Source organism: Pogonomyrmex barbatus, unplaced genomic scaffold, assembly GCF_055798465.1.
Source record: "Pogonomyrmex barbatus isolate J1 unplaced genomic scaffold, ASM5579846v1 scaffold19, whole genome shotgun sequence".
NCBI classification, from domain to species: domain Eukaryota; kingdom Metazoa; phylum Arthropoda; class Insecta; order Hymenoptera; family Formicidae; genus Pogonomyrmex; species Pogonomyrmex barbatus.
Window position 1 is genome coordinate 1,325,979 of NW_028297115.1, and position 26,132 is coordinate 1,352,110.

A 26,132-nucleotide genomic window follows, 5' to 3' on the forward strand; every position below is an offset into this window, starting at 1 on the left:
CTTAATAATAGCTATTAGTGGTCGTTAAATTACGTGTTGAGATTACGTTTTTTTTTTTTTTTTATACTTTGTTTTATTTGATTTTATTTTATCATTTTTATCGTATTCTTTTTCTGCATTTACATATACTTTATACATTTGTATATTTCTTATACTTTGTTTTTTTTTTTTTATTTTATTTTTATTTCAATTTATTTTCAATTGTGTTGACTTGTTATTGTTGTATGACTTGTTATCTTGTTTTATTTATTTATTTATTTAACGAGTAATTATAACAAAATTTTACGATTTGCTTTCAGAACAGGGAATTACAAATTATGAGACGCCTCGAGCACTGCAACATTGTGAAACTCAAATATTTCTTTTATTCTAGTGGTGATAAGGTAACTATCTTATCTGTGTCTTTCTTAAATGAAGATGAATTTTTTCGTTTATCGTAAAAAAAAATTTCAAGAATTCTTTCCGTCTATTTATCGAGAGAAACTCGCGAGAAAATGACGCAAAGTATGTAACTTTAACCGGTACAGCTTCCACAATTATTTGGCGCACAATTTTTTATCGATGTCGATTTGTTGCATAATGACGCATAGCTCTAAATTACGTGCTATATAAATAAAATGAGAGATGTTCATTTAATGCATGCCACATTGTTATGTTATTTTATAGAACGTCTTAACCGCGACTAATCCGGTTTTTCACGTTGACGTAAGTTGAAGTGCACCCAGTAGTAGTTTGTACGAGAGTCCTCCTTTTGGCGAGAAAAAAAAAAACTCTAGGCGAATTATCCGCTTCCATATAGGAACGCACAACATCTCTTCACATTCGTATCATTCTCTCGAAACGTCATTTTTTTTTCAAATGTCTTACCTTTTGATCTGGGCCCGATTAGATCACGCTGCTTCGCTAGTCTTGTTAGTACGTAACTTGTTCTGAAGTTTCGTGTGTGGTAATTAAATGTTAATAACACGAGGGCATCGATGTGTGTGTCCTGAAATAATAATCGCGAAACATGTAACGGAAACGATAAAGTGTTTTCTACGGAGTGTCCCACAATTCGCTACAATTAAGGCTCGGTTCTCTCGCGGTGCGACATGGGTTGTGTGACGTTACAGGCGAGAAATGACACGTAAAAAGTTTCTTGCATCGTACAGCTTTATCTTGTACTTTTCCCTTGAAAAAACATGACATTTTCATGTACTTTTAAAACTTGTAAAAAGTACCAGAAAGTAAGATATCTGTCCGATAAATCACGTAAAAGTGTAAAATAATTCTTGAAATAATGGTCACTGCTCAGCTCTCAGAAACAACTATCTAGTGATCTGGTGATTTCTGATAGCAGTGTATCATTATTTCAAAAATTATTTTACACTTTTACGTGATTTATTGAACAGATATCTTACTTTCTGATATTTTTTACAAATTTTAACAATACGAAAATATCAAGTTTTTAAGGGAAAAGTATAAGATAAAGATTATACGATGCAAGAAACTTTTTACATGTCATTTCTCACCTCTGACGTCATAATTCAATGCGGCTACAGAGAGACAGCCGAGCCTTAATTCTAATTCTACATTCTAATAATTTTTAATCGAGTCTAGATTGAAAGACAAAGATATACTTGTAATATTGAAAATTTGAAGATCAAAGAAATAAAGAATTGATGAACAAAGACTATAAAAATATTTAAATTGGTATCGAATTGATCGGATTTGTCATTAAAATTTAAATTACATAAATTATGGGAAACTCTATAGTTCTGACGGTAGCACATTGAATATGTCGTCGATGTTTGGTTTTGAAGTAGTGTGCCTTTGAGACGACAAATATTTGTAAACAAATCCTCGCTTCTTGAATGAATGTTACATGCAAAAAAAATGTTCTTTTTTCCTTCTTTCTTTTTTTTCTAGAAGGACGAGGTTTATCTCAATCTAGTCCTGGAATACATACCGGAAACTGTGTACAAAGTCGCTCGACATTATAGCAAAAGCAAGCAGACGATACCAATCAGTTTCATCAAGGTGAGTTATTTTTTATTTCTAAGTTCATAATGCAGCAGAAAAATAGAGTCGTATTTATAAATTTACTTTTATTTTATTATGTAATATATTTCTTTATCAATCTTCAAAATATTACAAAGATATATGTCTAGCTGTGCATTTTGTAATCAATATTCTCAAAACCTGACTTATAATTGACTCTGAAGGAATCTGGAAAAAAATTCTATGTAAATAATTTTATATCTGGAAAAAATTTTCATGTATGAAAAAAGCGTTTTACAAATAGGAAGTACATGTTATAGACGATAATCTTTGCTTTTTCTTGTTCTTTGCAGTTATATATGTATCAACTGTTTCGTTCATTGGCATATATCCACTCGCTGGGCATTTGTCACAGGGATATCAAGCCACAGAATTTGCTTCTGGATCCAGATACTGGCGTCCTAAAGCTATGCGATTTCGGTTCTGCTAAACATCTTGTGAAAGGCGAACCGAATGTATCTTATATCTGCAGTCGTTACTATCGTGCACCTGAACTCATCTTTGGTGCTATTGACTATACTACAAAGATTGGTACGCACAAAATGTTGATCTTTATTTAATGTACCTGTTGATTGTATTATTGTTTTTTCTTCTAATTTGCATATATGTGCATATGCGTGCGTGCTTCGATGTGTATACACATACATACATATGTATATACATATGTATACAAATTAGGAGACGGATAAATATATAAATTATTTAAATATCTAAAATTTCTTGACATATAAGAAAATTTATAATTGATAGAAAAAATTTATATCATTTGGTTTTCATTTTTCTGTATTATATTAAAAAAAAAAAATCATGTTGTAATTCTTGATGTAAACATTCTCAATTTTTTGACAGATGTTTGGAGTGCAGGCTGCGTGCTAGCGGAATTGTTGCTAGGTCAACCGATATTTCCTGGCGACAGCGGCGTTGATCAGCTAGTAGAGATTATTAAAGTCCTCGGTACGCCTACGCGAGATCAGATACGTGAGATGAACCCCAACTATACCGAATTTAAATTTCCACAAATCAAGTCGCATCCTTGGCAAAAGGTAAAGTCTACCGTTTTATTTTCAAACGTAACTCTTTACATACACAATGTTATTAATATATATTTATACACGTAAATCCAGCGATATATTCTACGTATTTTTGTGAGCATCACAATCTCTTCGTTTTGTACCATATCTATGTCTATATCAATTTTGTGTCTCGCTGTGAATGAATGAATAATTAGTAAGAAACATGCCTTGAAAGTCAATAATTTTAATAAAGATAATAGATACGTTACTTTTGTTTATATCTATAGAGTATCTTGAAACATGAATTTAAAAAGGAAGTATAGCTTTTCAGACGGTCGGTCTAGCTAATAACGAAATAAAATACAAGTTTTTCAGTTAACTTTTGAGCTTAAGGGACAAGGTAGAGTCACATTTAATAGTGTAACATTGCATGAAAAATTATTCAACGTGCGCTTTCATAGGAAGAAATAATTTTTTCGTGTTTAAAATTAATACGATTGATGGCAATAGCGCCTCGATCGGTACCATTCATCAATACATGTACTCGTGATTTGCAGTATATGCTTCAACGAATGAGTGAAACACCTATGTGTTCCACGGAGCACCAGAAGATTAGAGTAAGTGAACCGACTTGCAACAAGTGTTGTTCAATATGGCTGGCACAAACTTTCTCTATCTTGGCCCGTTGTACTAACACTCAAAGTAACAAACCTAAACTTTCGATATCCGGACGAGCGTGCAGACTTGTTTCCAAACTATATATATTTAGCCATTAATTAAAGGAAAAGGAAAAATAAAGGCAAGAACAAAGTCTTGAAGATTTCCTTTACGATCTTCCTCACGTGACTCCTTATCGCCTAGTCTCGTCTGTTAACGAACACTAATAATTTTTTACACGCGACTTCTTACATTTTACATCTGTTATGACGACTGAAAATGATTGAGATTATCACTTACTCTGATGTTCTGGTGGTATTTGAGACTTGCATTTGCCAAAATTGAAAGAATGAGTAACATATTGTGGCCTTTCGTGTCTATTGCGCAGAGAATAGTGCTTGGAGTCTGTGTTCATCTTAGATATTCACATATTGCATTGTACTTATTCGAATATTATTCTCATACAATAGGCTCGTTTGTTTTAGCTGAACTTCTTGTACTGTTTCCTTCTTTGCTCTTCACGTTGGAGAGAAAAAGATTAAAGATAAACGGTGCAAAAAAATTTAGCTAGAAAGAATAAGCCTTATATATGTGTGTGAACCATAAAACAAAGAGTTATATATCACAAGCACGTTTTTCGAATTGTACGAGTTTTTCGTACAGTTTTATAAATCCATCTTATTGAATATTTGTTCCTTCATGGATACATAGTATAATTATGCTATAAAATATACAAATTGGAGATGAGCACAAAACATTGATGTTTTACATGACTTTCGAATAGAGATAGTAAGTTTTGATAATAAATAATAATGATAAATATCAATGTTTTTTATTCTTATTGCCAGTAAGTCATTTTATCTTCTCAGCAAGTATCAGATTTAATCCGAGGAGTAGGCACTGTTTTGAATTATATGCTGGATCTGTCAGACTTGGTCTATTTATCAAACAGATAGTAACGCTTGGAATCTCGGTGTTTAATCTACTTCTTAAGTAAGATTTCATAGAGTCTGTAATGCAAAAAGTTTAACGAACTTTACGATACCTACTGAGAATTAAAACTGAATTTTCATTTGCTAATCTCTATCCTTGCTATTAATCATCGACAACTTCATAAACGCCAAGACACGCTCAACTTTTTTTTACTGCTTTATGAAGTGTTAGGCAAAGCGACACAAGTGACATAAACATATGACAAATCTTTCTCATTTCTTCATTTGTAATCATCGAGCAGTGGGCATGGATATCAAACAATGAAAATGGAAATTAAAGGAGGCTTACAATTTTTTATTTTGTTTTATCGTCACGAGTTTGGTGGTGATTACAGGTGTTCAGGGCGCGCACGCCGCCGGAAGCGATGGATTTGGTGGCGCGGCTGTTGGAGTATACACCATCGCTGCGAATGACGCCGCTGCAAGCGTGCGCACATTCATTCTTTAACGAGCTGCGTGAGCAAGGCACGCGATTGCCCAGCGGCCGTGAATTGCCGCCACTCTTTAACTTCACCGAGCATGAGCTGCGAATCCAGCCGGTCCTCAACAGCATGCTGATACCCAAATACATGCAATCGGCCGCCGCCACCACCGGTACGGAGGGGAATCCCGGCGGGGGCGGCGGGGGCGGAGGTGGCGGTCAGGCGGACGCCACGGGCGCCGCTGCCAGTGCTAGCGGTAACTCTAGTGATAATAGCGCTATCAATCCCAACACCACCACTAACACCACCGCTACCAACACGCAAAACACTGACCCCAGCCAATCGAACATGGCTTGAATCGCTTCACTCTAATCTTTTTTTTTTCTTTTCTTTTTTTTTTTTTTTTTTTTTTTAAATCGTTATTAAAGAGTTAGGTTACAACATTGTTACGGTGGCATGACGAAATGATCATCTTCTGACGAGGATGTCCACGTTGTAAATGCGATATACTGCATGGCGGAGTATATAGATGTAAGATTTTTTCATCTTCTCTCTAGCGAGAAGTAGTGTAGTACTGCGACGCGACTCGACGGAATTAAGACTCCTCGCTCGTGGAACTCCATGTTGGACCATGTTGTACCATGTTGTACCATGTTGTACCATGTTGTACCAGTGATGCCAGAAAACAAAGTGCGCTCGCATCGCGAAATAGGTAGAACCGTGTCTCACTTTCTGACATCATTGATCCTAACTGCCTTTATCTCGACAGAAAGAATGGAAATTTGATCAACTCGTAATTTCCAGGAGTAGGAACAAGGCGTACATCTTACTTCTCTTTTATGACTTTTTATTGCTAAGCTTTTTATTGCTGATTGGTTTATCTCGGAATGTATTTGCAAATTTATAATATAACAACAGTTTTACGAATTAGATAATCAAGAGATATCTACTTTGATGTTGTCCAATTATATATCACGATTCATCGTAGAATGAGCATAAAAAAATCGAGCCAAATTCATGTGGTTTGTTTTTTGTTTAATTTTAAACTAGTGTACACTAGTTGTATTTAAAATAAAATATATATATTTGAAGTCTGACAAAAACAAAAGAGAAAGTTTTAGTGCAGGAACAGAAAACAAATCTAAGAGAGAAAAGAAATCCCTTATGAGACTTTCAATAATTATCCAAGCAGTGCTGATATACTGCATTGATTTAGCGCGGATGTCATTATGTCCAATGTAGTAATCTACTATACATGAAAATTGATTAGATTGAGCTTTAATATGTGTCTTGTTTTCTTCTTTTCTCTCGTTTCATTCAAAAAGATGATTAAAAGGAAGAAATGGCATATTAACTAAAATTTGAATAGATCAAATATAAGTGGACGAATTTCAAAATAGAGTTGTCTAAATCGTAAAACATTAATCACATTTCCTGATAAAAATTGTAAACCAATCAGTCATTAGCAAAAGGACAGATAGCAAAAAATTATATTGATTTTATAATAGCATGAAATATATAAAAATAGTATATATGTATATAAATACCACATGTATAATTTTCATACAAATGTGACAAGTATAAACTGCGTTTCGATCAAATACAATCGTACCAACAGAAAACTTTGATAGATATCTTTTTTTTTTAACGCAATAATGAGAAAGGATATTGTAAGATTATATCTAAACTAAAATCAATAGAAATATAACCAGGTAAATCACATTTTTCTCCAATGTCTGTACATACGTATAGTCTTGTCTAAAGACTAGATAGAGAATGCGCAATTTATATTTATTATGTGGGTTTCAACATAACGTCACGTTCCACTTCTCATTACGTGACCTATTTTATATCACTATCGTTTCTGGAGGGCGAAATTAGGCAGCGTTAAAATTTGTCTCTTTTTTTTTTTAAGAAAGAAAATTTGGATTTTCTGTGTGGCATCAAAAAGATTTTACACATTGAAGTAAATTATGTTTTACACGTGTTACTCGTATTTGATAGAGTGAATTCACCAAATGTTTCGAGAATTTTCGATTCGGATGGATTGATAAATATCCTGTTAAGTTGGATCTGTCACAAAACTCATTTTTGTTACAGATATGGGGTGCAGTATAGATTATTTAATATTAATTTATTTACTAAAAAAGAAGTTCCCAGAATTGTTCTGAATTTATTTTGTCACGAGACACAAAAAGCTGATTTACTTTAATGTACAATATGTGAGAAGAAACGATTTATGCTATTCTTCATTTCTTACATTATAAACCGACGTGGCTATTAGGAGTCTTAATTATTCCCCGTTCTTGTTGTCGAATCGAATTCAATGTATATATATATATGTGTAGGAACTTGTCCCCCTTTAACTTTAAATATCGCTAAACGCGTTTACTCTAATTAAAGGTAAACTAAAAAAGGATGTATAATCTAATGCGTCTAGTAACGTCGTTTGCGTCGCCATCATTTTATATCTTAAGACACTGCGGAATCGATGATCGACGAAGATATCGACTTGAGAATGCTGATGCTAATTAAAAAATACTACGTTGTCTTTTGTAGATTAGAACGACGCAACTTGACGGCGAATGCTTAATTATATCCCATGTATATATAAAAAAATGAAAATCCCTCTTTATCACATTGACTGCTACGTTGTATGCATCATTCAAATGCGAATGACATCAAATTTTTATAAGACGCCCCGTTTATTAATGTTCTAACACTAACACTAAAAAAGAAATAAAAAGAAGACTAAGAATATTTGACTTTCTAAACCGTTCTCATGAAATTGAATGCTATTCATATATGAATGACGTAGCCAATGTGTTAACTAGTAAATGCGCCCTAAATTAAATTAAAATATAATCGGATGCCTGTAATGTGTAACTTGTCAGGATAAATTTCTATGTACTTTCCTTTCAGTTTCTAAATTTTAATAGTACATATACCAAATGAGAATGTTTATGCTCTTATTTGGTTTTTTTTATTTAAATATGGTCACATGACAAATCTGAATCATATGAGTTACGTGAGAAAAGTTTTGTTTAAAGAACTTTGAATTGTTTCAAAATGTAGGATTATACAAGCATTCGATTGTATATGTAACTATATACATCTAGACATTTCTTATACAAAGCCAATACTTGCAGAATTAATTTGAAAAAGTAGACTCTCATTGAAGAAAGACCCATCGTGTTGTTATCGCGATTCAACAAATACTTTATTTCTAAATTAATTTATTAAATGTACATATTGAATGTACATATAACTGGTTCCTCTTTAACCGACAATTGCTATACACGATTCTAGTTCAAGGCAAGCTGAAACGATGCGTAATCAAATATTTAGTAATTTGTTAACACATTACGAAACCGGTTGAGAAAGACATCGATGACGATTGGAAAAAAAGATCATTGTGCTATCGACATAATTTAGCATATAAATATGTAAGAGTCGTTCCTTCTCTAATGATTAATAATTAAACGTCGTAACTCCAGTTGAACAGGAACTCGAAATAGGTGCGTAATGTAGCATCTAGCTATCATCATTTTGTAAAATGCAAAGGCAGGATCGAAACCGGTATGATTAAAAATTTTCAAAATTAAAATTCAATGCTCCTTTTGTTTACCATCTGCGAATATATAAATTGATAATTGTCTAAAAATCATTTCTCGTAAAAAAACTACTTGCCGAATCTATATCGGTTTCAAATCTTAACATACAGCGGACATTATCGCGAACTTAACTCAAGAAAGCAAAAACTAGACATAGATTACTGTATTCTCGTAAAAACGAGTTTTATTAAGCCAGATAAGTTTTCAAGTTTTCGATCAAATTATAGTCATCTTACGTTAAGAAGCACTATAATACATAAATATAAAGATATCAAGCGATAACTTTGTATAACACTAATGTCCGCATTTTATCCTGACAGATATCATCTTGTAGACACATTATCGTGGATCACTCTTTATTTTGTATTCAGATCTCTAACGAAAGAAATCCGTTGATGACCACATTACCGATGGAAAAAAAAAAAAAACAGATACTTGAAATATGTTTCATTATATACAAGATATATATTGTCGCTTTCACATATAAAAACCGATCGATTTGCAATAGAGTGACTAATGCGCGCTGTAATAATTAAAGAAAATATTAAAAACACAAATTGGTGTCTCTCTGCCGGAGCATTTAGCTTAAAAAGAAACGGATACTTATTAATGCCTATCGGTCATGTCTCGGCTTTCAAAATATATTATTCCCAAATATTATCATTATGATTATCTTCACATTGATTTTTTTCTGGATTCTCAGCTTTTTTCAAATTCCCCTTTTTTTTTCTTTTTTTTTTTTAATCTAAATGACGAACTTCTAATCGACTCAATGGAGCGATTTGTAATATTTTTAAGCCAATGACACATCGTACATGGCGAGTGGATTTTCTGTTAATAAAGTACTTTCGGTAATGGAAAAAGCTATTCTGTGCGTTACACATGTCCCTGGAATCAGTTACGTGGGAAATAGTCGAAAATTCCAGTTTTTCTCTTTTAGAAAGGATATAAAAAAACATAAGAACGAAAATGTTCTCTTAGAAAGTACTTGCGTGTTTCTGACATTGCAAGAATTATAAAAACATTGGTAGCATGTAATTTTTATTTATAAAAATATAATCTTAAGAAATGATTGATGTGTAAAATAATAAAGATGAATAATCTTTATACAATTTAGAAGATATATGTTAAGTTATTACTAGTGGCACTTGCAATGTATTAATTGTTACAAAATACAAAAATAAAATTATTTGTTAATGGTTTTTAAAAATATAAACTGTATAATATGAAATCGTAAAAAATTAAAAAATAAAAATACAATTGTCTGAATTTAAAAGTTTAAAAATGTAGATATCATGTAGATTCTCCTCGCAGCTGTATCCTGGGACAGAATTTAATTGTTCGATTTCTCTTTTTCTTCTAGGAGAATAAATCATAAATAAATGCAAAAGATTTGAAGGAAAAATGAGTGATATGTAAAAATTGGAGATGTTGATATTTGAATTAGTTTTATCAACGATGAAAGAATTAATAAAATAGACTTAAAGTAAACTTTAAAATAGACTTAAAATTAAAACTTTCTATTTATTAATTCTCTATCCTTCTTTTTTTTTTGTAAATTATTTCTGTATTTTATATTTTGTTTTAAATGAAATCTTTGTCTTTTCTCGAATTTCGCAGAAATATGTAAAATCTGTTGCTAACAATGTCTTCCTGGTTTTAAAAAAATATAAACAAGCTTTGCATAATAAAAGATTTCAAATGTATCAATGAAATTCACATTTTCGCCATGTACAAATTTTAAATTTCATTGTAAAGACTGAAATGTCTGAAAACTAAAAAGTAAAAAGCCAGTTTAGATGTCAAAAGTGATATGATTGGAGATATATCAGTTAGTTTAATTAGTTATACATATTTTGAAATAATTATGTCGAATAGTGCGTTTTACAAATTCTCAACGAGATGGCTAGCTCGATGCAAAGATTCGAACTTTTCGTGTTATTACGTTAGTAACACGAAAATTCTTTCGAACGAAAGAAATTTTGGAACTATCGAAATTTCAATTCGACGAAGTTATACCGATACTATCTCTAAGTCTGTTTGTTTCAGTTATATCTTTCACACTTCTTCTTTTTTTTATTTCTCTTTGGATATGGAAACTTGGATATGGAATCGTTTTATTCTAAAATGCATGAAAGTACGGCTGGTACAAACAGACTCAAGTTATTTCTTTCGAATAATTTCAATTCTAAAATATCGAGAGAAATATCGAATCTGGAAAACGGAAGAGAAACTAACCAGAAATTTAGTTGTAAAATAAGCAATAAATCTTAATACGAATATTGAATATCCACTTCTTGGACATAGGTATATTGTTGATTATTTATCATTATTATTATTATTAATAAATAAATTCCTCAATTTTACGTTTTAATTAATTCCTTTCTCATCTCATCTCAGCGTATCTTTTTATCATCTATTGAAAATTTATGTTGAAAAAAAAATGAGAGATTTCTGTGTTTTATAAGAGTGTGTAAAATATTCAAATATCAGTTTAAAATTCTATATAAATAATCTAATATCGATCAAAGAGTAAGAAAAAGCAAAATTCGTTCATTTTGCTTTTTCGTTTACTAGCATAAGAAGCCATATAGAGAAGAAAAATGAACGAATTTTTCGCAATTAAATTTAATAGTAATAAAATTATAATTGTGTGCGTGTATATATCATGATATATTATTATCATTAGATTAATAATAATTATAGTATACAGTTATAGTATTAGATTAATACTATAAATATATATAGAATTTAATATATAGAATTAAATATATAACATATATATATATATATATATATATATATATATATACAAATTAATATTTTAATGATAGTGGAAAATAAAAGTACTTTGTTGTTGTAAAAAAGGGTACGAGGAAAAAGATTAGAGAAAAATTTGTTCTTAAAAATTCTTGTTTCTTCATTGGAACTGTATTAAACTAAGATGTTAAAAATGAGAAATCTTATGTAAACATTTTTCTTATGTTATGTTATTAAAATAAGTCAATTTTATCGATAATATATTAATAAAATGTGTATACCAAGGAAATTTATTCGTAAGCGTATGTATAATTTTTAAGCTACACCTTACGTCATTTCCGATAAATTTCCGATGAAAATAAATCTTACAACAAATTGATCAAGATTTTACATAATTATTTATCCATAAAAATAAATAATCTCTTTTATCTACTACAAACTATTTATGTATATCTGCCAATGTAAAATTACTTCTTTTGCGATAAAACTCATTTATACCGATATTACAGTATGAGGAAAAAATTTATACAAGTTTTCACTTTTAATGTCACAAATAAATATAGTTACAATGAGGAAATAAAAATTTTATAAATATCATAATATATGATATGCTCTTCTCATTCTACAATGACATCTTACTTGTTAGATTTTCTTTTTTCCTAGCATCATCGTTTGCATTTTTCGACAAGTGCGACAGATAAAATGTAAGAATTGTGTAAAGAGACAAACAATAAACTAAATTAATATGTAAAATATATATATGTATGTGTGTGTGCACGCGTGTGTGTGCATGGGTATTAAATTAGTGCAAAAGACATTAAGTTACGAGTTCAAAGTTTTTAAATATGGAAAAATGGGAGAATGTACATTGAATTCAGTATAAAGATTATATCTTAATAAAAAAAAAAAACTTTTTTAAATATCGTTATTTCGTTCTGAATTTTATTCGGACACTTTTGCACCAATATAATACGTTGTAAAGAATACTTTATACTTTGGCATTGCCAACGACCGTGCATGTAACGTCATTTTGCATAAGATATATCTGCATAAGGTAAGAACGCTAAATAGTGTTACTTATGATATATCGATAAAGACCAATCTTTTTTGACTTCTATTTTCCTAAAACGACATATCGTGTAAGAAATTAATGTGATATGGCGTACACTATATTAATCCATTAACGACCAATTTTATTTTTGGAACAAAAATTTTACTGTGAATAAAATTAATTTGATAATTCGGTGCTAATTCTCCTTTCAGTATTACATTTTCAAATATAAACGTTCAAGAAATGTAATGGTACATTGTGCAAAATATTGTTGGTATTAAATAAAAAAATAAAAACAATCGCGAAACATTGTAATTATTATCTTTAATATATATAAATTTATATAATATTGAGGTCTTTAATGGATTTTATTAATAAAATATGAATAAAAATGGATGGGACAGAGAGAATCGTTGAAAATAAATAGAGAAATTTTAAACAAACGAATTAAAATAAACATAAATTTGAAAAATTTATTTCATAATTTTTTAATGTATGTGTATCTACATACATATGTGTGTATGTGTATATATATATATATATATATATATATATATATATATTCGTCATTGCATATTTATTTTTAATTTGACTTGTATTTTTAATGAAAATGCAATTTTTTATTATTAATAATTTTTAATTTTCAGTTTATTAAAAAAAACTGAAGTATATTTCGTTCAAAAAAAGTTAGAAAATAAAAATACCTTTTTTATTCCATGTTTTATTTTTAAATGAAAAATATTTATATGTCGAAAAGAGAAAGAATAGAAAAAAATAGATGCAAAAATTCAATTTTTTAAGAAAATTTCGAATATGTTTTAGATATAAATCCATGTAAGTGATTTTTTCCTTCCCAATTCCATTTTAATTCGTCCACTTTTTCCATATCATGATATATCTTATTTATTATCTATCAATTAAAGTTTGATGTATAAGTAAGATTTATATACTGTTATAGAATGTTTGATACAAATGTGTGAATGATACTTTAAGAATGATCTTAATTTTCCTTTCCGATTCGATCTGATTTCAAGAATTTGTTTTAAGAATCTCTCAATTACTGGACATCCTCTTCAGAAGTAAGAAATCTCATCTAGAAGAATCTAAAAAATTAAAAATTTTTAATTAAAAAAGGAAATTCACGATTGTAATAATAATTTTTCTGATTTTTTATTCTATTTATAACACAAAAATTATTTTTCCTATTAAAAATGTATTAAAACTAAAATTTATATATAAAAAACTAGTTAAAGTCCCACAACTTCTTTTCCAAAAAAATTTTTTTGCATTATAAATTAAAACTAATCGTATTAACGAGTATTAATATATAATACACAGTTTTTCGATATTTTTTGTTTAAGGAAAACAAAACTTATAACTTATAAAAATTCAATATTCTATATCTTCATAATTAAATATCAAATTAAAAATTCTATTGAAGTCTAAGTCGAATGTTACAGCACAAATAATAGTTTAGCATATTTATTATTTTACTTATAACGTCCAAGTAGAATTAGATTTGATTGATATTTTGTAAACTTATTTATCTGTGCTTTTAATGCTTATGATAACGAGTCTTCACGCTACAAAATACATTTTCCACGAATTCTTGGACACCCTATATGATACAATAATTACATGCATTTCGTTATCACACCGCAACATCCTTAATGACATCGATATTCTAACCGATCTGACCTAACGAAGGAGCAATCAATATCATAAATGTATAGTCATTATGCAAATGCATTTCATTTAACACGCAATTACTTTCTTATCTGATACAGATATTAAAGAATTTCAAATTATATGAGAATTTTCTGCTCAAATTAATATAATAATTCTTTAAATTATTTCTTCTTTGAATAGAAATATAAGAAAAAGTTTTAGAAGCTACTTTATGTAAATTCTTATTAAGCCTAATTTAAAAGTAATGGGATGATATAAATTTTTTTATTTAAATATTTTTATAATTTTTATAGATATCTGTTTTTAAGCAAATTTATTTTGTTTGAAGATTTTATTTTGTATCTTCTTACATATTCTCATTTTTGCTCTCTTTTCCTCTCTTTTAATTAAGATTGATGCAATCATATAAATCTTGAATCATAAAAAGCGAACTTTTCTTCTGTTACATTAAAAAAATAAGTTTTTCTTGAAAGAAACTTTTTAACAAAAAATATTTTAATTAAAAGTAATATATATATAATAATATATAATAATGTGCAATAAAAATTAAAAGGAACATATTTCATGTTAACATTTTTAAAACAAGTACTTTGCATAATTTTTTTTCATTTATACTATAAGAAAGAAATATATCATGCGAAAAATATCCTAGTAAAGATAACGCCTCTCACTTTTATGATCCCGTGCCTCTTTTACACTCCTCAATATCGCATTTTAGACGAGGACAAAGATGCCAAGGAGACGAAGGAGCAGGAAGCTCATCAGGAGCAACAAGAAGTGGATGGCGAATAGAAGATTTATTGGTTGATGCAGGTCACATTGCGCGCTGATCGGGAGAGACAGGATGATGATGATGATGATGATAATGATGATGATGATGATGATGACGATGATGATGATGATGATGATGATGATGATGATGATGATGATGATGATGATGATGATGTCGGTATTCCTGAATGATATAAAGAATGATGAATAATAATAAATCAAGGTAACACTCTCGACCGCAGGCGCAGTGAGTCCTTAATGTTTAAAATTCATGAATGTACGATATTAGAAAAAAATTGTTTAATAAATATATATAAATATATATATATATATATATATTTATATAGAAGAAAGAAAGAGAGAGAGAGAACGAGACGGTACGCAAGCACGTATGCGACAAAAAAATATTTACCACACAGTTAAATAAAATAAAATTAAAATAAAAAGATGATTAAGAAAAAAAAGAAGTAAGCAGAGTAGTGCTAATTACTACCACGCCTATACGATAAAAACGCGCTAATTCGACGTCATGAATAGGTCATGAGATTATACGCGCACGTGTATATGTGTATGTGTGTATGTATGTATGTATGCGTGTACGTGTGAATACAATAGTGCGTTCGATAGGAAGAGAGAGAAAGAAAGAGAAAGAAGCATGTACATACATATATATGTATGTAATATATAGATAAAACGCATATATATATAAATATGTATATGTATGTATAGGTAATTAATTATACATGACTACACACTGTACTAAGCGGTGAGTAAAACATGAGAAAAAAGGTAGTTCAACTCTTATTACACGATTGCTATGTTTACACAATTATATATATATATATATATAAAATTATAAATACACATCATTCTCATTTCGCTATTCCTCCTCTGCGTTCTTTCTCTTGAATGTTGTTTTTAGTTTTACGAAACATGATGACGCAAAAACGTATTAGTCGCAACGATGATGATGATGATGATGATAAATACCTTGTAGCATAACTCTATTCTGGATGTGTTTAAGCGAATAAAAGAAATCGCGCGATACGTCCCGTCGTCAAGCACGCGGCGGAGTCACCCTATATAATAATATTATTATTGTATATTTTGTGGTTTATTTAACAATAAACTATTAACAATAATGTTAACCGCCGCCTCGATCTTTTTCCATATACAAAGATTTACTGCTTAGAAAACCTGGTCCTTATCTTCGCATATTTACAAAATATATTAAATCTCTAGTAATTCTTGAGAGTTTCTTTCAAAAACTTGAATAAACAATACACTGAGAGCATATAAAAAGATTAAAGTATACCTCATTTCTAAAAGTTAGGACAAGGTTTGCATACTATATGATTTAAAATAGTCGGTTTGAAAGTACCTAAAAGTCCCACTATCCAGTCAAAAACCTCTAATAAACTTAACATTTGAACGAGAACATGCGGATCTCTTAGCTGCACTGGAAAGGATCGTTTTAATATTAAAATTGTGTCATTAAAACACACAGTATATTTATTTCAAATATAATATTTATTAAATTTATGTGTGTGTTTTAATTTCCATTCTGTAAAATCTGTTGCAATATTTAGTTCTAGATAAATATCTGTGATAAATGTGCATCACCGATCGAGACCAGATTTCTAGAAAATGGAGAATATTTCCTTTGAAATGAAAAAAATTGTAGCAAAATAATTTTTAGAATCTTGAACGTTACAGAGATATATCCTCCAGATCTCATTAGCCGAGAAGAACTTTTCTGATCATAGCTCCGCTCACGAGTTCTTCGTCGCTGTCGCGTGGCTCGATGCACTTGCTGCTGCACAAATATTGCAACAACGGCAAACGGTACTTGCCACAAAAGTCGACGAACTTAATGTGCTCCACGCGATTATTAAAGAAAACACCTGCACAGAAAGGTAAAAATTATCTTCAAATCCAAATGTCATTTAAAAAATACTTGGTAATACTTCTAAATTACGTTTATATTTAAACATATTTCAACTATTTCTGAAACATTATTTATTTCTGCACATTTTTCTGCAGAAGCTTTTGATGCAGAAATCACACTCGAGTCTTTTTCTCAGTCAGTTTATTCCCTCAGAATACTACTCGACTGTGATTCGCTTCAATTAATTTTTTTATGGGCCCTCAAAATAACACTCTGCTTAATTACGTTTACTTAGTTGCAACTATCAGCTCAATGTTTATATTGACATCCATCGGGTAATTAAGCATCGCTGCACAATTATAGTTTATAACGAATTATAATCAAATACTGACCTTTGCATTTAGGATTGACGCAACTATGTGCACTATTGAGATACTGCACCAGATTGTGCGGTATGCTCTCACTGTCATAGCGGATATTGGTGGTCTTGACAACGCGAGCAGCTAGTTCCAGCAACGAAGGTGGATTATGCGTCATATCGGAAACAAATCTCACCACCAATGGATTATCTCGCAAAGACAACTGCGAAAAACGAATACAGGTGTATATTGCAGAAAAAAATATGTTGATTCAAAAATAAGCACAGCTCGATTAATTTGCATGAAGTTTACATTGCAAATTTAAACATTTATAATGTCCATCTTTAACTATGTCTATTAAAACTATGTTGGCTTAATTTACTCTTCTTCTTTTTTAGAGCTAAAAAAGGATAAAAGTAAATTGAAAGAAATAGAAGCTGTATTCTCTGATATATATTTATCTTCATTTCTATAAATTAACATTGATAGAAATGAAGATAAACATAATCAGAGAATGCAGCAAAGAAATCATATTTGAAAACTTGTTGTTTGTCCTTTGTTCCTTTGTAAAAAAAAAAAAAACTGTTGATTTATAAAAAAACTATTGATATATAAAAAAAATCAGGTGCGTTTGTGTAGAATCATTTTTAAAATATTTCAGATATTTTTCATTGCGATAAACAATGATATTAGAGGAAGTCATTTTATGATTAAATTATTTATAACCAACCTCTGTAAGACATTTTAACGTTATTATCTCAGTAGGCAGTGTCCGTAATCTGTTCTTGTGAAGTGATAGAGTTTTCAGATTTGTCAAGTTAGCTATCGAGCTTGGCAGGCTCTCCAGCATGTTATCGCACAGCACGAGAGCCTGTAGAGTCTTCAATTGACCAAGAGTGGACGGTACTTCTGTCAATCTATTGTTTCCCATCGATAAAACTCGCAACCTACAAACCACAATATTTGATAAAAATACATGATGTTTTTTAATTAATTTCCTTAAATTTCTTTATTTAAAATTATACATGGCGACAAATTATTACTATTAATTTATTATATATATTACATTATTAATTCATATTTTTGCGATTACAAATTTCCAATGTAACAATTACATATTTCTCCTCAAACTTTAGGACACTGCATTAAAACGGCGAGCAACATGCGATAAACATTATTTTAGCATAATGCACTAATGAAAAAAAATAATAAAAATAATACAAGTAGTTGGCATCGTTCGTTTTAGCATAATGTTGGAATAAAGCTTAAACGGTAATTAAAATTGATTGTACAGCTGGTGTCTCCAGATAAAGCGACTTGAGAGAAAACAGTGATCGGTACAAAATCGGTACATTTGTGAATTTAATTTTCTCATTCCCCCTCCCTCTCTGTATATTATATATTCGCAGAAAATTAGATTCCTTAAAACTTCAATTCTTGAAACGGGCAATTACCTTTGTAACTTCCAAATGTCCTTGGTAATCTCGCTGATATGATTGCCGCCCAGGTAAAGATACCTCAGGCCGATTAAATCTAGAATCTGATCGGGAAATTCCGTGAGTCTATTACCGCTCAAATTGAGTTCCCTCAAACTGCTGAGATTCTCAAAATCTTTTGTCAGTCCGTCATTGGCAAGATTGTTGTGTTTCGCAATTAGGCATGTCAGAGGACAGTCCGTCCAGAAGTCCGGCAATTTGGTGAGGCCGCAGCTCGAGATGTCGAGGGAAGTCAAGCTGGTGAATCTGCTGATGCTCGTGGGAATGATTGTGAGAAGATTCTGACTCAGTAGCAGAGTATCCACTTGCTCCGGGCATTTGGTATTGAGGAATTGTTTATCTAACACTTCATTGTCCAGTAACAGGTAGGACAGGTCCAGTGTCCTCAAAGCGGAATCCGAGTCGCTCGAATCTGACGTGTAATTCTCCATGACCAAGCTTTAACATTTAATTTTATTTCAATGTTGCTTATTCGCTGTTTTACACATTATTCATACAGAAAAGAGCGTAAATATATTTATAAATGTCATAAAAATATACATAAATATATATAAATTTATATAAATAACATATGATATGATAAATATATAATTTATATATATATATATATATATATATATATATAAATTTATAAATGTTAATAAATAATTTACAACATTAATTTTTATGACGTTAACATGATAGATTACAACGTTAAGATGAAATTTATGACAATAACACATTATATTTACGTCGTTCACTTATAACATTTTAATATTTAATATAATTTATATATAAACTTTACAGTATGCAGAATTAACTCCCGTATTGATTTTGATTGTCTCGTCACGATTATCCAACTGTTTCTCTGTAAAACGGCAAGGAAATTTATATGATCACAAATGAAAAAAATGATAATTTTGTATAAAACTGCGTCGTCATTATTGTAATCGCAAATACGACAGAAAAACACCAAAATGTAAATAATGGATGTGTATCTTTCATCACTCACCGAGTAACATGACTATGTAGATTTATATTCAACATGTTATCATACGTTCGACGCATATCGAAGTAATTATAAAAGATCGATAAATTCGTAAAAGGTCATTGCTGAAAGAAGATGTACAATAAATGGCCAAATGATTACTGTTATGTTGCAATGATTTTTGGCCGGTCCATGAAAAATAATACGATTAAAGATTTGAATATTCTTCATTCTGTATTCTTAAACTATAATTTCGTTATAATTTTTTTTTTTTTTTTTTTTTTTTTTTCATGAAAAACACGCACATGCGCATGTTCATCGTGCATTCAATGTCAATAATTAATTCTCAGACATCGATAAGATTCTGATAAAGAAAAATCATCAGGCAAATCACGCTGTTGTTGGCAAAATTTCAAAAATACACAGTGTTTCAAGATCAAAGTATATTTTTAATGAAAAAAAATTGTCACACAAGTTAAAGTTCATTATTACGAAATTATTTGATAAAATCATGCCTTTAATAGAATTACTTTTCTCATCATGAGAAAAAGATATGAAAGATTTATATAGAAAAATGTAAAATTCGATCGATCGATTACACAATTTTGTTTACAATTTGTATAGCTTAAGCAACAACCTTTCTTCATTCTTCGATATAAAATTCTCGCCCTACGTTGTATCACATCGTTAAAATATTTAAAGATAAAAGAACAAATGATGAAAAGATGAATTCAAGCACGAGCGGACGTTTGAAGTTCGCGCGTTAGCGCTGCGCGCGAATTGGCAGGGCGATTCTCGTGACGTCACAAGATGAAAACCGTCTGGTTGCACGGAGCACCGCACGGAACACCGCACTTACTTATTACTCGTTTTGGTTGCACGTGAAAGACGATGTAATTTGCGACCTTCCGCTCGTCTAGCGACTTCTCGAAGAGGTGACTTACGCGATGCGTAGATGCTTAATGTCGTACGAGCGACTCTTACGAAGGCGACACGAGCGGAACGACGATTAATCGAACACGCGGAGATCGGCGGCGCTACGAATCGCGACCGCGTGACATCTGCGCTTTATCAGCCCAAGTTGTCTTTATCCATCATCGCCTATCATCGCCGCTGCCTCGCTCGCGAGCGGTTCTCCCCGCCAGGCGTTATTGCAACCAATCCTAAATATATCATTATTAAGGCCTATCCAGACGGATTTGCGTCAAAGAATCACATGAGATATACTCGGAGAAATTAAGCGAATCACGTGTACGTCAGATGGCGGCCATCTTTAAGAATGCGCCATACACAGCATACGATTTTACTTTCTCCATAATTCACATATACTCGCGTGCGATTTAATGTGGAAAATTTGCGTATCGTCGTAGATTAAAATAAGACAAATTTTTTATTAATTTTTATTATATAATTTTTAATTTTTTATTTTAAATGAAAATTTTTTTTTATTTTGATGAATAATATTTTTCTCGGGAATGCTTTTAATGTCAAATATACTCAAATTTAAATTTAAATTTAAAATAATAATAATAATAATTTAAATTTAAATTAATAATATGCTATATTAGTGAGAAATTTAATTTTATTTGAAATGTTTCAATTTAATTCTATTTTGAAGTATTTGAATAATTTGCACATAATTGAGAATCGGCAACGTTCATATCATGCTCAAAACACCAGTTCTCGTCCGATCACTGAAGTTAAGTAGCATTGAGCACGGTTAGTACTTGGATGGGTGACCACTTGGGAACACCGTGTGACGTTGTCACTTTTTTCTTCTTTTTTTTATAGAATTAAATCATTTCTCTTTTAAATTATTAAAAAATTATTTGATTATATTTTATATTTTATAAATATTATTTTTCCTATAAGTATTTCGACTCTTACTTAAAATAAACAAATTTTCATTATAAAAACATGAAATATTATGTTTTAATTATAAAATAAATTCAAAAGCTTTAAGTTTTAATAATTATATGTCGCAGAAGTTGCATAATATGGAGATGAGAACTCGACAACATCCATACCGCGCTGAAAGCACCAGTTCTCGTCCGATCACTGAAGTTAAGCAGCGCTGGGCACGGTTAGTACTTGGATGGGTGACCGCCTGGGAACACCGTGTGACGTTGTCACTTTTTTCTTCTTTTTTTTATAGAATTAAATCATTTCTCTTTTAAATTATTAAAAAATTATTTGATTATATTTTATATTTTATAAATATTATTTTTTCTATAAGTATTTCGACTCTTACTTAAAATAAACAAATTTTCATTATAAAAACATGAAATATTATGTTTTAATTATAAAATAAATTCAAAAGCTTTAAGTTTTAATAATTATATGTCGCAGAAGTTGCATAATATGGAGATGAGAACTCGACAACATCCATACCGCGCTGAAAGCACCAGTTCTCGTCCGATCACTGAAGTTAAGCAGCGCTGGGCACGGTTAGTACTTGGATGGGTGACCGCTTGGGAACACCGTGTGACGTTGTTACTTTTTTCTTCTTTTTTTTATAGAATTAAATCATTTCTCTTTTAAATTATTAAAAAATTATTTGATTATATTTTATATTTTATAAATATTATTTTTTCTATAAGTATTTCGACTCTTACTTAAAATAAACAAATTTTCACTATAAAAACATGAAATATTATGTTTTAATTATAATATAAATTCAAAAGCTTTAAGTTTTAATAATTATATGTCGCTGAAGTTGCATAATATGGAGATGAGGACTTGACAACATCCATACCGCGCTGAAAGCACCAGTTCTCGTCCGATCACTGAAGTTAAGCAGCGCTGGGCACGGTTAGTACTTGGATGGGTGACCGCTTGGGAACACCGTGTGACGTTGTCACTTTTTTCTTTTTTTTTTAGAATTAAATCAATTTCTCTTTTGTATTATTAGAAAATTATTTGATTATATTTTATATTTTTTATAAATATTATTTTTCTTTATTTATAAAACCAAATCATTTCTAATTCGAATTATTAGAATTATTCAATCTTATAATTTATTAAAATTTTTATTTTTAGATTTTTATCATGAAAGTTGAACATAAAAGTAGATTTTTCTTTCTCTCTTTTGTTATACAAAATGTATTAATATTTTAGAATAACCAAGATAGTATCGTAGTGTTTGAAAATATATAAGAGAATTATATTATATATAAGCAAGATTAGCAAGTAATGAGTTATTTATAATGCTTATTGTCGTTACAATTTTTTTTGGATAGACTGATAACGCTGTTATTTTTTTTTTTTTTTTATAGTAACTGTAACTATAACATAATTACATTTTTTCAGTAACGCTAATTTAATAGTTTATCGTTACTTCTATATTCTATATTCTTCTTTCTATATTTTGAATCTATTTATGATATAATTTTTATATTCAATGTTCGGTCTTCGATCAATATTCATAGTTCGTTGTTATATTTAAAAATCTTTTAAATTTAAATTTAAAAATTTTAAGAATAGTTTATCATAAACCAATCACAAGAACAGATATATAAATACTTGTCAAAAATTTGTAAACAGAAAATTAAGGATAGAAAAAGTAAATTGTTGCAAATATTGTATTTAATAAAAATCACAATCTTTTTTATTTGCTTTCTAACTATTCTAAAATCTTGAACTTTTTGTAGCCTTACGAATTTTATATAAAAAATTTTATTATTTTTATAAAAATAATTTAACAAAAAATATGAGAAAAATTAATTTTTTATTTAATCTAATTTCGTCTTAGTATTAAAAGGCGGGGAGAAGAGCATATCGTTTCGTTTTATGTAATGATAACATGGTTTTATATTTAGAAAATTTTTTAATACATATTTAAACATTATATCATATTTTATATATCTTGTAATAATAGAGAAATAAGTATTAATACGATCTTTATCGCTCAGTAATGTAAATCTTGTATCTGTGACATTTTTAGTATGATTAAAATGTCGACAAATTATTAACGCGCATTTAAAAATACATTATTTAAAGGACAGCTGTCTAAAATAAAGGATTATCCTTAAAAATAAAGACTGGTATGGTCACCATAGCTATAGGCCACGTTAAAGCACTTTTATCGATAAAAAAGATTCACAAGATATGGACCTCCTCTTTAACATAAGAGGATATCATGATATCATGATGAAGATGAGAAAATCGACAGTGCTGCACTCTGCTTCAAGATGCATAGGTTTGAATTGAGCTTCCAATACACATGTTGTATGATTTTTTGAGGAGGTTAAAAGATGTGAAGTTATGAATGTTGAAGAGGAACGTGGAAAAAGATAGAAAAATTTCTTGATAAAGTCAAGTTTTCAAAAACAGAGTAAATGACGTTGTTATACAAGTTGCATCAACCATTACGGTCTTGTTGTAAAATTCACAGAAAAGCATATTTTTTGTCAAGACAATTTTGCAATACTAGAAAAGTAGTTCCTTTAAACGTTATTATCAATGAATATCCAGACATCTACGAGAAAATAAAAGGAGACGTATCGAATGTACAATGGAAAAGTATACGAGAAAGAATACTTCAGAAACAAGAAATAATCACACCAGCCATTGTAGACTCAATAATCATAAATATGTGTCTTAAAAGCACCAATTTGGACAATGCTATCGCGTATTTTAAGTTCTTGAGAGAAAACAATTATCCTCTAAACACAGCAGTGATTGGAAAATATCTCCGACTCTACGTTCTAAAAGAGAACTTAACTGACGCAGATAAAACAGAAATTATAGAAACTTATAACACTTTAAAGCAAAACCATCCGTACTTGGATTATTTTACAGCTGAACAATGCATAATAAGCATATGTTTGACGGACGAATGGGAGAAAGCGTACGAGATAATAGAAATGATAAAGATGACGTCTAGCCCAGGTATCATTGTATATTCCGCATTAATTGGTGCTGCATTTAGAAATGGAAAACCTAATATTGCATGGGAAACACTGTCATATATATTGTCACGCAAGATGACTCCACAAAGTATTGTATATAAGTCGCATCTACAATACTGTCAGATGGATGATGGAAAAGCTTTCAATAGTAGAATGGAAGAAATGTTTAATGTATGGCTTAAATACAACATAACTCCATTTAATGAAATTATAAATATTTATGCTGATACGGCTGTCAAGTATGGTTGGTCCATAGCACTCAAGCCGATTCCCAAAAAAACGTTTGTTATTTTTTCATTATTCTAACATATGATTTATTTTAATTTAGTAATTTAATAGTTTAGATAATTATACAGGAATTTAACAGTAAAAGATAAATTTTTTTTTAATTATAATCAGTTTTTTAATTTTTTTAAATTTAATAAATGAAATTGATATCTTATATCAATGGATAAATTTTTAACTAGAACATATTTATTCTTATTTATTAGAGGAAACTGTATACATTGCCACTCTTCCTTGGCCAAAGTAACATTTACTAAAGAAAATTTCCAAAAACTGACAGAGTCTGTGATAGATAAATTAATCATAGGATCAGATATTTATCGTAATACTAATCCAAAAGAATTGGATAAGTTCAAGCAATTTATTGAAAAGACTAAACCTTACGATATAGTGATTGATGGGCTTAATTTGGCATATATTCATACCAAGAAATTACCAAAGTTATTATCGGTAATAATGCATATTGCTTTTATTAAAATGAAACATGTTGATATAGTAATAAATATATGGGAAATGTAAAATTTATTTATTTATTTTACAGTTTATTTATTTATTTTACAGTTGGTTAGAGTGGTCGAGTATTTCATTGATTGCAGAAAAAAGATACTTGTGGTGACGCGAAAGCATCATGAAAAGTTGCCTATTTTTAAACGCATAAAACAACAAGCTACTGTCTTTTTACTAGATGATTTGTAAGTATTGAATTTCACCAGATAGTTTCTCCGTGTTATAATCATAACAATTTTAAAAGTACATGATAAAAATAAAAATTGTGTAATATATAAAATTTTAGATCTGCTGACGACCCCTATATACTCTATGCAACCATGGCAAGTGGGTTGAATGCAAAATTTGTCTCACTGGACTTAATGCGACAGCATAAATACTCCTTGAAAGATCCGCATTTGCAACAGGAATTTAAGAAGTGGCAGTTTTCGCATCAATACTTTGTCAAGACAAGTTTAACTGGCATTCGTATCCAAGAACCTGTTGAGTATGTGTCGACTGTGCAAAAGAATGACAACACTTGGCACATACCATATATTAACGAGAAAATTATTAATACAAACTTACATGAATTTCCAGACAACTGGTTCTGCTTTAAGTATAATTAAGTATAATAAGATAAAATAAATTATGTGAAGACAATTTTCATACAATTTTCTGTTAAATATCACAAATATTTATATCAATCATCAGATATAATTAAAGATTTTG

The 26,132-nt window shown here is 29.9% G+C and overlaps 3 protein-coding genes and 4 non-coding genes across 15 annotated transcripts in view; 6 read left to right on the top strand and 1 right to left on the bottom strand.

The window, feature by feature from the left end:
* The window catches only part of LOC105429295 (glycogen synthase kinase-3 beta), a 48,112-nt gene extending 32,925 nt beyond the window's left edge, over window positions 1-15,187 (top strand). For 3 of the 5 annotated variants that reach the window (XM_089075549.1, XM_089075550.1, XM_089075546.1), the window contains exons 3-7: window positions 300-383; window positions 1,909-2,019; window positions 2,334-2,571; window positions 2,890-3,083; window positions 5,038-5,546. In XM_089075549.1, coding sequence (XP_088931675.1) covers window positions 300-383; window positions 1,909-2,019; window positions 2,334-2,571; window positions 2,890-3,083; window positions 5,038-5,481 — 1,071 coding nt within the window. In that variant the 3' untranslated portion in view covers window positions 5,482-5,546. The other 2 variants (XM_011642165.3, XM_089075547.1) reach the window with 2 other exon arrangements.
* Window positions 15,188-16,520: 1,333 nt separating this feature from the next.
* Window positions 16,521-20,910, bottom strand: LOC105429296 (leucine-rich repeat-containing protein 58). 5 transcript variants are annotated; one of them, XM_089075553.1, is made up of 7 exons: window positions 20,579-20,909; window positions 19,744-19,844; window positions 19,537-19,599; window positions 18,711-19,190; window positions 17,987-18,203; window positions 17,290-17,479; window positions 16,521-16,913 (listed from the first exon to the last, which is right to left on the bottom strand). In XM_089075553.1, exons 4-7 carry the CDS (start codon window positions 19,181-19,183, stop codon window positions 16,747-16,749), a joined length of 1,047 nt encoding a protein of 348 aa, XP_088931679.1. In that variant the 5' UTR covers window positions 19,184-19,190; window positions 19,537-19,599; window positions 19,744-19,844; window positions 20,579-20,909; the 3' UTR covers window positions 16,521-16,746. The 5 variants fall into 5 exon arrangements, with proteins under 5 accessions (XP_088931679.1, XP_088931678.1, XP_011640471.2 ...); XM_089075552.1 differs by lacking the exon at window positions 19,537-19,599 and having other exon boundaries at window positions 20,579-20,910; XM_011642169.3 differs by lacking the exon at window positions 19,744-19,844.
* A 458-nt stretch (window positions 20,911-21,368) lies between these two features.
* On the top strand, window positions 21,369-21,487 carry LOC112552790 (5S ribosomal RNA). The gene has a single exon (XR_003096786.2). It is a non-coding gene; the product is annotated as a 5S ribosomal RNA (ribosomal RNA).
* Window positions 21,488-21,732: 245 nt separating this feature from the next.
* On the top strand, window positions 21,733-21,851 carry LOC112552789 (5S ribosomal RNA). The gene has a single exon (XR_003096785.2). It is a non-coding gene; the product is annotated as a 5S ribosomal RNA (ribosomal RNA).
* A 245-nt stretch (window positions 21,852-22,096) lies between these two features.
* On the top strand, window positions 22,097-22,215 carry LOC148936868 (5S ribosomal RNA). The gene has a single exon (XR_016138968.1). It is a non-coding gene; the product is annotated as a 5S ribosomal RNA (ribosomal RNA).
* A 245-nt stretch (window positions 22,216-22,460) lies between these two features.
* Window positions 22,461-22,579, top strand: LOC148936869 (5S ribosomal RNA). The gene has a single exon (XR_016138967.1). It is a non-coding gene; the product is annotated as a 5S ribosomal RNA (ribosomal RNA).
* A 71-nt stretch (window positions 22,580-22,650) lies between these two features.
* Window positions 22,651-26,063, top strand: mldr (mitochondrial ribonuclease P catalytic subunit). The gene is made up of 4 exons (XM_089075545.1): window positions 22,651-24,910; window positions 25,121-25,364; window positions 25,476-25,606; window positions 25,708-26,063. Exons 1-4 carry the CDS (start codon window positions 24,057-24,059, stop codon window positions 26,027-26,029), a joined length of 1,551 nt encoding a protein of 516 aa, XP_088931671.1. The 5' UTR covers window positions 22,651-24,056; the 3' UTR covers window positions 26,030-26,063.
* The last annotated feature ends 69 nt before the right edge of the window (window positions 26,064-26,132 follow it).